This window comes from Cygnus olor, chromosome 4, assembly GCF_009769625.2.
Source record: "Cygnus olor isolate bCygOlo1 chromosome 4, bCygOlo1.pri.v2, whole genome shotgun sequence".
Classification (NCBI taxonomy): Eukaryota; Metazoa; Chordata; class Aves; order Anseriformes; family Anatidae; genus Cygnus; species Cygnus olor.
Window position 1 is genome coordinate 12348246 of NC_049172.1, and position 12144 is coordinate 12360389.

The window sequence follows — 12144 nt, forward strand, 5'->3', positions numbered from 1 at the left end:
CTCTTGCCGTCACAGCGAGCGCAGGCGCCGCCGTTCCGCTCTGACCGCCGCTGCTCAGGCGGCCGCCGCGCTCCCCGTTCCCGCCCGGCCGCCGCCCGCGGCTCCCCCCTGCCGCCGCCATGTACGACGCGGACGAAGGTGAGGGCGCGGCGGGCCGCCCCCATAGGCATTCCTCTCCCCTCGGGGCCTCCTCTCCCCTTGGGCTTAGCTCCCCTTCCCCCCCTCATGGCGCCGCGGCCTCCGGGTGCCGCTGAGGGGAAGGGTCCTTGCGCCGCCGGGGACAGCGCGGTGGCTGGGGGCTCACCTGTATGTGCTTCCCGCAGATATGCAGTACGATGAAGACGACGATGAAATCACCCCGGACCTGTGGCAAGAGGCGTGCTGGATTGTGATTAGGTGACTCGATGAAGTTCTCAGGTGTTAATGCTTCCGTGTGTGTGTGTGTGTGTGTGCTCTTGGTGCTAAAAGGTAAAATCTAGCCAGCAACGTGTAACAGCTGCAGGTCAAGTTGTGTTACATTGTATGCTTTAGTGTTTTCAGACTAGAACAGCTCTCAAGAAAAACAGTGGGGTTGTTCTGGGGGACTAAGGAGCCCTGCAGACACCCGGTGGTTGGAAAGCTGCCTGGCAGATAGGGACCTCGGGTGTTGGTCAATAGCTGGCTGAACATGGCCAGCAGTGTGCCCAGGTGGCCAAGAGGGCCACCGGCATCCTGGCTTGTGTCAGGAATAGCGCAGCCAGCAGGACCAGGGAGGTGATTGTCCCCCTGTGCTTGGCTTGGTTCATGCCCTGCTGCATGCCCAGAGATGGGCAACGAAATTGGCAAAGGGTCCAGAGAACAAGTCTTGTGAGGAACATCTGAGGGAAGTGGGCCTATTCAGCCTAGAGAAAAGGAGGCTCAGGGGAGACCTTATCGCTCTCTACAACTGCCTCAAAGGAGGTTGTAGCAGGGTGAGGGTTGGTCTCTTCTCCAGAGCCACGAGCAGTAGGAGACAAGAAATGGCCTCAGGTTGCGCCAGGGGAGGTGTAGGTTGGATGTTAGCAAACATTTCTTCACTGAAAGGGTTGTGAGGCATTAGAACAGGCAGCCCAGGGAAGTGGTTCATACATCATCCCTGGAGATACTCAAAAGATGTGTAGCTGTGGTGCTTAGGGACACAGTTTAGTGGTAGGCTTGGCAGTGCTGGGTTAACAGTTGGACCTGATGATCTTAGAGGTCTTTTCCTCCTTCCCGTTATGTGATAGCAGGCTGTGCTGACAGGATTCACTGGCAACAGCACAATAGCCATGGCTATTCCCCTTCTTGGGGGAAGCTTGAAGTTACTGGTACAAAGGTGTTTGTTACCAGTTTTCTCGAGAAATCCTGTCAGGTGTGGGTTGCTTGGATGGCTTCAGGAGTTTGAGGTATAGGAGCTAACGCAGCAGATTTGTTTAAGCTATGATCATTAAAAGCTAGGATGCAGGTCTTAGTATTTAGGCTTTGATTTTTACAGTTAGGATGTGTTGGGTTGAATCTAGGTGACACAAAGGCTAGGGGAAATCCAGAGAGGAATGAAGCTGGGAATCTCAGTGTGGCTGGAATAGAGGGTATCAGAGCTAAGAAAAGTTCTGAGAATTGTCACCTTGATTAGGAGCTTACATTTACATACGTTGTTGAAAACTTTGGCTACAGCCACCTTTGCTGATGTTTGTCGTCATGTTTCCTTTCCTAACTGAAGGTAGAGTGTGCATACACGGCTTAGCCAAGAGGTGGCAGCAAGTCAGTCACTTTGTAGTGTTTGTGTCTTAAAGCACTGAAAGAGAGTTTAACGTTTCTGAGCATCTATGAATGAAATTCATGTCTCATGAAATAAGTGTTTTCTTACTGTATTTCATGGCATTTGAAGGTTTTGTTATAAATATGTCTTAAACTTGCTGACAAATAAGGTACATGAATGAAATGAGATCTTAATTTAATTAGTGCACTTTTTTTTTTAGCTCTTATTTTGACGAAAAGGGTTTAGTCAGGCAACAGTTGGATTCTTTTGATGAGTTTATTCAGATGTCTGTGCAGAGAATTGTTGAAGATGCTCCACCAATTGATTTACAAGCTGAAGCCCAGCATGCTACAGGAGAAGTGGAAGAACCGGTAAGTGGAGGCCAGGGATGGGATTTTACAATGCAAAGTGATTTTTCCCTTGCTTAGGTGGGTTTTATTCAACCTCCATCTTGAGAGACTGAAATGTATCCAAGTTAGGATGTTGCTTATGCAGCCAAGAGGACGGAAGTGTGAACTGCTTGGATTCCATAAGGAACATGCCCAAGTTTTTAGATAATCAAGTATGCTGCTGAGAAACACATGCAAGAGTTTTGTTATCTGTGGTATCAAACTTCCCTCTCCTATAGAATCACTGTCGCCTGCTAGGTAAATTGTTGGTTGAGTTGAAGAATGACCAAGAACAGTTGGCTGCTGCAGTTTAGCTTGTCAGTAACTGTATAAAGGTGCTCAGGATGGGAGCAAGCGTCACTGACAAGGATTTAGTGGAGTGTGTCTGAGAGTTTAGCAAAACAACACAATTAATATAACGATCTGCTTAATCTATAGAGGAAACTAAGTCACCTAGCTCAGGTGCTGAATGGGTCGTTCCTGTGGTTCTGCGTAGGACATGATGAATAGAATGTGTAATTTGCACCTTTGTCTTTAATAGTTTTTCTGGAGAGAGGGCTGGATATGAGGACTTTGAAAATATGTTGTGGGAAGGCTACAGTTGCTTGCATTAAGAAGATGAGTTTTTTGATGATGTTTTTGCTCTGTACTGGAGCTTACTCTGCTACAGCAAGTGTTGCTTTTGTAGCGTGCTGCAGCAGAGTCATTATAGCTGAGATACAGATAGATGCTTGCAGGGAATTCAAGTTTTGTTTTCGTAATAAGATGTTCTTAGCTAGCTTCTAGGCAGGTATACAAGTGGGGTGGCAGCACAGCTGTATTTTATTTGGGTTAGCTTCTGTTCTGCAACCGGGCACACTATGAAATAAGAACTCAAACTTTGAAGGCAATTTCAACCTGTATACGTGCAAGTGTAATGATTTGTTTGTTTCCATACCCATGGAGTTTACTCTGTGAAGGAATGCTTTGTGAATAGAGAAAGCTCATCTCTAGGTTCTCGTGCATGCAAGGAGGCTACTCGACAAATGCCCTTGGCATGCTTTTGCACCAGGACTGAGACCACACATGAAGTGCTTGAACAAAGTAACTGTTGCTTGCTTTCCTTAAGTTCATAGAATGGCTCAGGTTGGAAGGGACCTCAAAGATCATCTAGGCAGGGATGCCTCCCACTAGAGCAGGTTGCCCAGGGCCTCATCCAGCCTGGCCTTGAACACCTTCAGGGATGGGGCATGAACAACCTCTCTGGGCAACCTGTGCCAGTGCCTCACTGCCCTCTGAGTGAAGAATTTTCTTCCAACCTCTAATCTAAATCTCCCCTCTCTTAGTTCAAAACCATTCCTTCTTGTCCTGTCATTATCTGATTGAGCAAAGAGTCGCTCTCCATCTTTTTTATAAGCTCCCTTTAAGTACCAAAAAGCCACAATGGGGTCACCCAGAGCCTTCTCTTCTTTAGGTTGAACATCCCCAGCTCTCTCAGGCTCTCTTCACAGGAGAGGTGCTCCAGCCCTCTGGTCATCTTAGTGGTCCTCCTCTGGACCCACTCTAGGAGCCCCACATCCTTCTTGTGTTGGGGGCTCCAGACCTGGACTCTGTACTCCAAGTGGGGCCTCACAAGGTCAAAGAAAAGGTGGACAATCCCCTCCCTCCACCTGCTGGCCTCTTCTCTGCTGATGCAGCCCAGGTTGCAGCTGGCCTTCTGGGCTGCAAGCGCGCACTGCTGGCTCATGTTGAGCTTTTCGTCCACCAGAACCCCCAAGTCCTTCTCTGCAGGGCTGCTCTCAGTGAGTTCTTCTCCCAGTCTGTGCTCATGTCTGGGATTGCCCCGGCCCATGTGCAGCACCCTGCACTTGGACTGGTTGAACCTCATTAGGTTCATGTGGGCCACTTCTCCAACCTGTCCAGGTCCCTCTGGATGGCATCCCTTCCTTCTGGTGTATCAGCTGCACCACCCAGCTTGGTGTCATCTGCAAACTTGCTGAGGGTGCAAGTTCCAGCTACCCTTACTAATTACACAAAAGCACTTTGTTCAGAGCATTGTTTTAAAGCTTTTACACCTGTATTATAAATGCAGGCTTTTGATTTAAGTGAACTGAATGCTCTAAATCTCAGTGCAGTAGGATTCTGAGGGATGAGTGGCTCTCAGAGCAAAATGAAGATCCTGAGAATTGTTTTATTGCTGGATGATGCCTGTCCTTTCATGACTTGTTGTAAAACATATTTTACTATAACATGTGAAAGGATTTGTGTGGAAACAGATTTGATGTGAGCTATCTTATTCTATGTGTTGAAGCAGATTCACCGTTTGCATTGTAAAATCGGCAGTTTTATCTAAAGCTACATACACAATAAATATTTAAGTATATATAAGGCATATTCTATTAATATGTTCACTGACTTGTCAGATTTTGAATTTGTTAGCTATTTCACATGAAGAAGACCAACTTTGATACTTTATTCTTCTCTTACCTCTTCAGTTACCTCTGTGTTTTTTATTAACAAGGTGTTCAGAAATTATTGAATCTTTTTGAGTGTTTTGTTCACCTAGCCATCGAAACAGGGATCATTTCTATACCTTGAGCTGAGGATATGCAGCAACATTGGGAATTAAGCTATAGGGCTGCTCTTGAATAACCAAAATGGATGTTTTTTCCATTACAGATAAATGTCTTCTTGTTTTTCAGCCCCGCTATCTCCTGAAGTTTGAACAAATCTATCTTTCCAAACCTACTCATTGGGAAAGAGATGGAGCACCATCACCTATGATGCCCAATGAGGCCAGACTGAGAAACCTTACGTAAGAAAGACCTCTGTGTTGATTAAAACACGAGGAAGGACTGACAATTGTTAATTGATAATCTTTTTCAATTTAGTAATTCTGAAGATATGTTCTTTATTGCTCTTATTAAATTACAATGCCTAGTTGTTAAATACAGATGATGATTTGGTAATAATGCTTAGTATTACAAGTGAGGGCTTGAATAACTGCATTCATTAGCCTTCTGTACAGGCCGGAGTAATAACTGACTGATAATGCAATGGTATTTTTATTCTGTAGGTATTCAGCCCCCTTGTATGTGGATATAACTAAAACAGTTATTAAAGAAGGGGAAGATCAGTTACAGACGCAACATCAGAAAACTTTTATAGGGAAAATTCCTATTATGTTACGATCAACATACTGTTTGTTAAATGGCTTAACTGACCGTGATCTTTGTGAACTGAATGAATGCCCTCTTGATCCTGGTGGCTACTTTATCATTAATGGATCAGAAAAGGTAAGGGATGATGCCCTGCACAGTTGTCTTTATAAGCACTGGAAGTTCTGTTACTTACTTCTACCTCTTTTGCCAGGGACATAAACGCTTTCATTCCAGTTTCTGCAGGTACTTGTGCACTTAGTATGAACTTTGTCCTTTTCTAGGACTTTTTGAGCCACCTTCTCTTTTTCTTTGAGATGTGTTTCTTTCTACGGATTCATTTTCAACATTGCAGAGCAGCGTGCACTCTTAAATGTCTCATCATCAGTGTGAGGAAGGTACTTCCTCACTTGCTCCAGGTTGTTCACAGCTGTATAGATGCATCTTAAGAATAGGATAAACCTATTCCTTTCAGTTCTTCCCTCTATTGCTGTGGATTCAGCTTTAGCAAAGCATATCCCCTCCATGCTTGTGCCTCACCAAACTGGTATTTTTTTTTTGTAACTGATGCCTGGGCAACACACCAAAATAAATCTATTTTTGTTCTTGGAGGAAAAAAAAAAATCTGGCTTTTACTATCAGAGCTGGCATTTGAATTTATTTGCATGGGTAGTTCATTGGCCTTGGAAACAGATAGTGAAAAGCTTTCTTTATCAGTATTTTGGCTAAAGCTAACACAAATGTCTCAGCACAGCTAGCAGATATGGTGAGTGCATCATAGAAAAGTGTTCTCCAAGTCTTTTATTTTGGTTATTCTATCTGAACGAGGTATATGTTTTGTTTAATGTGCTTTTAAAATGGAGAATATAGTCCAACTGAGTTTGGCAAATTGAAATCATGCTGTGGAGTGCTTTGAAAAGTAAGGCACATGAAGGAATGGTAGAAACCCTGTGCTTGTTACTTTCACATGCTCTTTTGTGAGTTATTTAGTGTTGTTTTTGTTTCTAACACAGGTTCTGATCGCTCAAGAAAAAAATGGCTACAAACACAGTATATGTGTTTGCAAAGAAAGATTCAAAATATGCCTACACAGGAGAGTGTAGATCTTGTCTGGAAAATTCCTCTCGACCAACAAGTACTATATGGGTTAGCATGCTAGCCAGAGGTGGGCAGGTAAGCCTAAGCAGTAATACTCCCTTTCCCCAGGGCTTACACTGAAGATTGTTCTAGGGGTTTTGTTACTGTCCTGTCTCTTAATGTCACTTTCTTGTGCAATTTTAAGAAGACATTTCTTCTGATGTTAAGTTGTGAGAAGGTAAAACAACTCATTTTCATATAACGTTGTCAGATTATGCCTATCTCTGGGATAAATAATTTGAGGATTGAAATGAAGACTCTCTTTGTGGCAGAGTAGAATGGGGTTAAAAAATAATCTTACAATTAATTACTGTAAATGAGTTTTTAGAAAATCCAAACAAACTACTTCCTGCTTTTTGACAAAGGAAAAGAGTATCAACCCTGTCTATGCTGAGGGCCAAACTAGTGTTTCAGATGAGTTTTGCAGACTGCATGTTAACTAATATTTAACATCTAATTGTGCCACTTGTCAAAGTCCAGGCACTGTGCAGTGGCTATAAGTGACATAATTTCAAAGGCAGAAAGTGTTGGTACTTGCTTGCCATTGCACTGAACATTTAGAAACTTCCAAGCATTCTAAGAGCAACTTTAATAGAAGCTTTACACCACTCTAGTGCTTCATAACTGGGACACTCTTCAGCGATTGTCCCTCAGTATCACTCAATGTTCGATCCTTTCTGGGGAGGAGGGAGCACCTACTTCAGTAATCAAGAGAATGGAGATTTGTGTACCTTTGATAAGCTGGACTTAAGCTGACAGAAAGAAAACTGAAGATAGATATGGTTCCTCTTTGCAAATACTCAGGAGGGAGGAAATGATGCAGATGGTGTTATTCAAATTCCTTTGTATGAGGAAAAACATTCAAGTTTTTGCAGACTTCTGAGGTTAGAAAAAGCTTAAAAGAAGTCAGTTCTGCAGTAAGGTTTCCGAATAGATCTTCACTTAGTCTGCTGAGGAGTCATGGTTTCCTGTAGTAAATACATTTATAATACATCATCTAAGTTCAGAGAGAGTTTTTTTATTTAAAGGCAAGATCATTTTAGACTAATGTATGTTTTCCCCCATCTTTTTAGGGTGCAAAGAAGAGTGCTATTGGTCAGCGCATTGTAGCAACTTTGCCATATATCAAACAAGAAGTGCCCATCATAATCGTCTTCCGTGCACTAGGGTTTGTGTCTGACAGGGATATTTTAGAGCACATAATTTATGATTTTGAAGATCCAGAAATGATGGAAATGGTAATATGTTAAATAACTTATTTTCTTGCTTAATGTTAGGTGATGTCCAGGTGTGGTTAGTCTTTTATTATCGAGTATTTTGTTAGTTTTCGTATTGTAATTTACTTACTTTATTTCTGTGGGTTGTCTGTTAGAAGTGCAAAGAGTTGTCTATTTAAACCATTCTAATGAGTACTTTAAGTGAATGGATTGCAATGGAAATTGAAAAGAGCTAATATATTTTTGGAGAGGTAGGTTCTTAGCCTGCTGCCACTGACTTTAATTATAAAATCTCCATTTATATGCGCATCAGCAGCAGGCCTAGAACGTAATTGAATGAGAGCTGTTTTCTGAAGTTTAAACTGGTTTTTGTTTGCTTTCTGTGTGCTCCATTGCTTTCTGCTGCTCTTGAAAGAACTACTATAGTAAAGTCAGAAAGCAGTAATTAGTAGTTGCGGAGAAGAATCATCAGCAGGCTACTGCTTAGTTTCCATCAACCCGAACAGGCACTGTATGATTCAGGATTTTACTGTATTTTGTGTGTTAGGTCAAACCTTCTCTGGATGAAGCTTTTGTCATTCAGGAGCAAAACGTTGCTCTGAACTTCATTGGATCGAGAGGTGCAAAGCCAGGCGTCACCAAAGAAAAAAGAATCAAGTATGCTAAAGAAGTCTTGCAGAAAGAAATGCTTCCGCATGTTGGTGTCAGTGACTTCTGTGAAACCAAGAAGGCCTATTTCCTGGGGTATGTTAGTATATTCTCAAGTGCACTGTCACATGCTGCAGCTGGTCACTGGATACAGATACTATGTGCATGATTGGGAAAGCACTCTGAATAGGAGTTTGGTTTTTAATCTCAGTGTTCTGGATACTCAGTGGTAAATTTTAGAGCACTTACAGGTTTTCCTAGCTGAGAAAATGCAAATGATGACGATAAAATAACAAAAAAAAAATAAAAAGAGAGAGAACAAAACAAGCCTCCAACACACCCTGGATTTAAAGTTAGATGTGATGATACTGACCAAGTGCTTTTAACATCTCATTGCATGGACAACATACAGAGGTTGATAAGTAAGTTGTAGAGTTTGACAACTATTTATAAGCTGTATGTAATGTAAATGAATCGTTTAAAACTATTGGTACATCCTCCTGATCGCCACTTACTGGTATACAGATAAATGATAGCATCAGGAGACCTGTTGTTTTACTTCAAATAACATGTCCCGTTCACAGTCTCACTAGCTTAAACATAGACTGTAGTGTGATATGGGGTAGACGTGTAGCAGAAGATGTATCGCTATCATCATGTAAATATTAACTTTGTTTTGGTTATCTAAACTTAGTGTGCCATTCGGCTCTAAGGACGTAACATACTTGAAGAGACCTGTCTTAGGTCCAGCAGTATTTTAACTTCATCTAGAATGAGCAGCCTTCAGGACACAGTTCACTAATAAAAGTATGTGTTCTTCGTTGTGAATGTCTGTTGTTGGCTTAAGATATAAACTTATTTTCTTAGGTATATGGTTCATCGATTGTTGCTGGCAGCACTGGGAAGGAGGGAGCTTGATGACAGAGATCATTATGGCAACAAAAGACTGGATCTTGCTGGGCCACTGTTAGCTTTCTTGTTCAGAGGGTAAATATCTAATCTGTTCTTTGGAGATAATTAATGGAAGAGCCATTGCCAGTTCCATGCTTCTAAATAAAACAGACCATTCTGTTGAGTCTGATAGCCAGTCTTGGGCAGCACAGCCTGTATCTGATTATGGCTTTGTTTGTGGACTGGGGTAAGTTTCCTCTAATAGTGGGTGGCTAGTATTGGTTGTTTTAAAGTATGTATTATGCATGTTCACAGGCAGATTAGTTTGATGGGTTTTGTTGTTGTTTTTTCCTCTCCTCCCCTAGTTACAAATCACTTGCTTCTGTCAAGGAGGCCAGTGACTTTTTCCAGACAGTTCTGGGTAGGCTGAATTGCTGTATTACTGTTTAATTGTGTTTCTTGACGTCTTCTACAGAATGTTTAAGAACTTGCTGAAGGAAGTGAGAATATATGCACAAAAGTTTATTGACAGAGGGAAAGATTTCAACTTGGAACTGGCCATTAAAACGAGAATTATTTCAGATGGTTTGAAATATTCATTGGCAACTGGAAACTGGGGTGATCAGAAGAAAGCTCATCAGGCCAGAGCAGGAGTATCTCAGGTACAATTTTGGTTCTTGTCAAATGCATCATTTCTAGATGCTGTTGATCCTTTGTTCTAATGTATTATGATGCCTGTCAGAACAACACACTTGGGAAGCTTTCACTAACTGAGTTCCATGCTACATCCAGGTGTTAAACCGCCTGACTTTTGCATCTACGCTTTCCCATCTGAGACGCCTGAACTCTCCAATTGGTAGAGATGGTAAACTGGCAAAGCCCAGACAGTTGCACAATACGCTGTGGGGAATGGTTTGCCCTGCTGAGACTCCAGAGGTAATTAAATCAGTACTTACTCATGCCTAACTGCTTTTATCTGACAGTCATTTTATGGCCATAGCGCTTGCAGTGATCACTTGTATTTTATTTGAAGCAGTGACATGAATATTTAACTTTTTAGCTAGCTCTGTACTTGAATGGTAGAAATTACGAGTATGTTTTGTGTATAGTTCCTTGAGGACTTGAAACTTCAAGTTCTCTGATCTGCTTAGGGGGGTCTGTTGGTTTGGAAATGCAAAATAATTTTTGTGTTTTCACTAGGGTCATGCAGTAGGACTTGTCAAGAACTTAGCCCTTATGGCTTACATTTCTGTGGGGTCTCAGCCATCTCCGATTTTGGAATTCTTGGAAGAGTGGAGTATGGAAAACCTGGAAGAAATATCTCCAGCAGCAATAGCCGAGTATGTGCAAATGAAATTGTTTAAACAGATATAAAGTTTTTATTACCTGCACAGAGCTTCAGAGAATTGTGGGTTGTTTTTTGTTTGTTTTTTTCTCCCTTCTTTCTAGTGCTACTAAGATCTTCGTTAATGGCTGCTGGGTAGGAATACACAAAGATCCAGAGCAGCTCATGAATACGCTAAGGAAGCTCCGTCGTCAGATGGATATCATTGTATCAGAGGTATAACCTTTTCTTTTAGACTTTGGGTTACCTTTTTAGATACGGGAGGATAGTACTTTGAGACTACTTTGCAAGCTCCACATAGCATAATTTGCAACTGTTTCTGCACACATTGCTTTTTTCTTGTTGTTAAGAGGAACCAGTTGAAAAATACTCTTACTGTAAATAGTTAAAAATAGTCACTTGAAATGCTTTTGTTTGTATGAGTGTTAAAAGTTTGTTTGCTGTGCTGCTGACGGCACCTGTAGGGCCTTTGCTTCTGGGAACTTTGCTATCCTATTTTGTGTGCTGTAGCTCTGATTCTAGACTAAGACTTTGTACTCTCAGTGTGCTGCTTTCTTGTGCAGGTCTCAATGATTAGGGATATTCGTGAGCGAGAAATCCGCATTTATACTGATGCAGGCAGAATTTGCCGACCCCTTTTAATTGTGGAAAAACAGAAGTTGCTGTTGAAGAAAAGGCATATTGACCAACTGAAGGAACGAGAATACAACAATTACAGGTGCGATGTTTTTCTGAAATTCAACTGAATGTCTAATATTCCATCCTGGTAGCTGCAAGCTCCCTCAGATTGAAGGGAGAGAAATGTTTAAAGCAGCACAAAGACACTTCCTCTGCCTGGCAATTTAATTCATTTTTTATGAGACTTTTTGTGTAGTGGTAGTAATAATAAGGCAGAGAAGTCCTTGTTCTTGTTAGTGCTGAAGAGACCCATTTTGTGTGTTAGTTGAGTATTTCAAACATTGATTATTCAGTTGGCAGGATCTCGTGGCCAGTGGTGTAGTAGAGTACATTGATACACTGGAAGAAGAGACTGTGATGCTGGCAATGACTCCAGATGATTTGCAAGAAAAAGGCGTTGCATATTGTTCAACATACACACACTGTGAGATTCACCCATCAATGATCCTGGGAGTATGTGCATCTATCATTCCTTTCCCTGATCACAACCAGGTCAGTGCATCAATTCTGACATTCTGCTTTTAAGGTTAATAGAAAACCCAAATGCATATGTGCATAACATATATGGGTATTTCCTTGTCTGTTTAGTCTCCTAGGAACACATACCAGTCTGCTATGGGTAAACAGGCTATGGGAGTTTACATTACAAACTTCCATGTTCGTATGGATACGCTGGCACATGTTCTGTATTATCCTCAGAAGCCCCTTGTAACAACACGCTCCATGGAGTACTTGCGTTTTAGAGAGTTACCAGCAGGTATGTTGTCAGTTAATGTTCAATAAACAAAATTACTATTTTTTTTGTCTAAACTGTCATAAACATGTGGAAAATATCTAAATAATTAGCATATTTATGTAATTTAAAAATGTATGGTAGGTTAAATGTTAACTTAGACACCTAGACTGAAAAAAAAAAAACCCACAAAACAGCATTCCTAGTGTTGCA

The 12144-nt window shown here is 41.7% G+C and overlaps 1 protein-coding gene across 1 annotated transcript in view; it reads left to right on the forward strand.

Annotated features, from left to right (window-relative positions):
* Positions 1–12144, forward strand: part of POLR2B (RNA polymerase II subunit B) — a 17382-nt gene continuing 5238 nt past the window's right edge. The window contains 17 exon segments of the mRNA XM_040555175.1: positions 1–138; positions 324–396; positions 1977–2127; positions 4827–4939; positions 5201–5420; positions 6296–6313; positions 6315–6455; positions 7493–7657; positions 8184–8380; positions 9152–9271; positions 9651–9837; positions 9968–10111; positions 10376–10515; positions 10625–10736; positions 11084–11238; positions 11492–11690; positions 11787–11955. Of these exon segments, the coding sequence (XP_040411109.1) occupies positions 120–138; positions 324–396; positions 1977–2127; positions 4827–4939; positions 5201–5420; positions 6296–6313; positions 6315–6455; positions 7493–7657; positions 8184–8380; positions 9152–9271; positions 9651–9837; positions 9968–10111; positions 10376–10515; positions 10625–10736; positions 11084–11238; positions 11492–11690; positions 11787–11955 (2323 nt within the window). The 5' untranslated portion in view covers positions 1–119.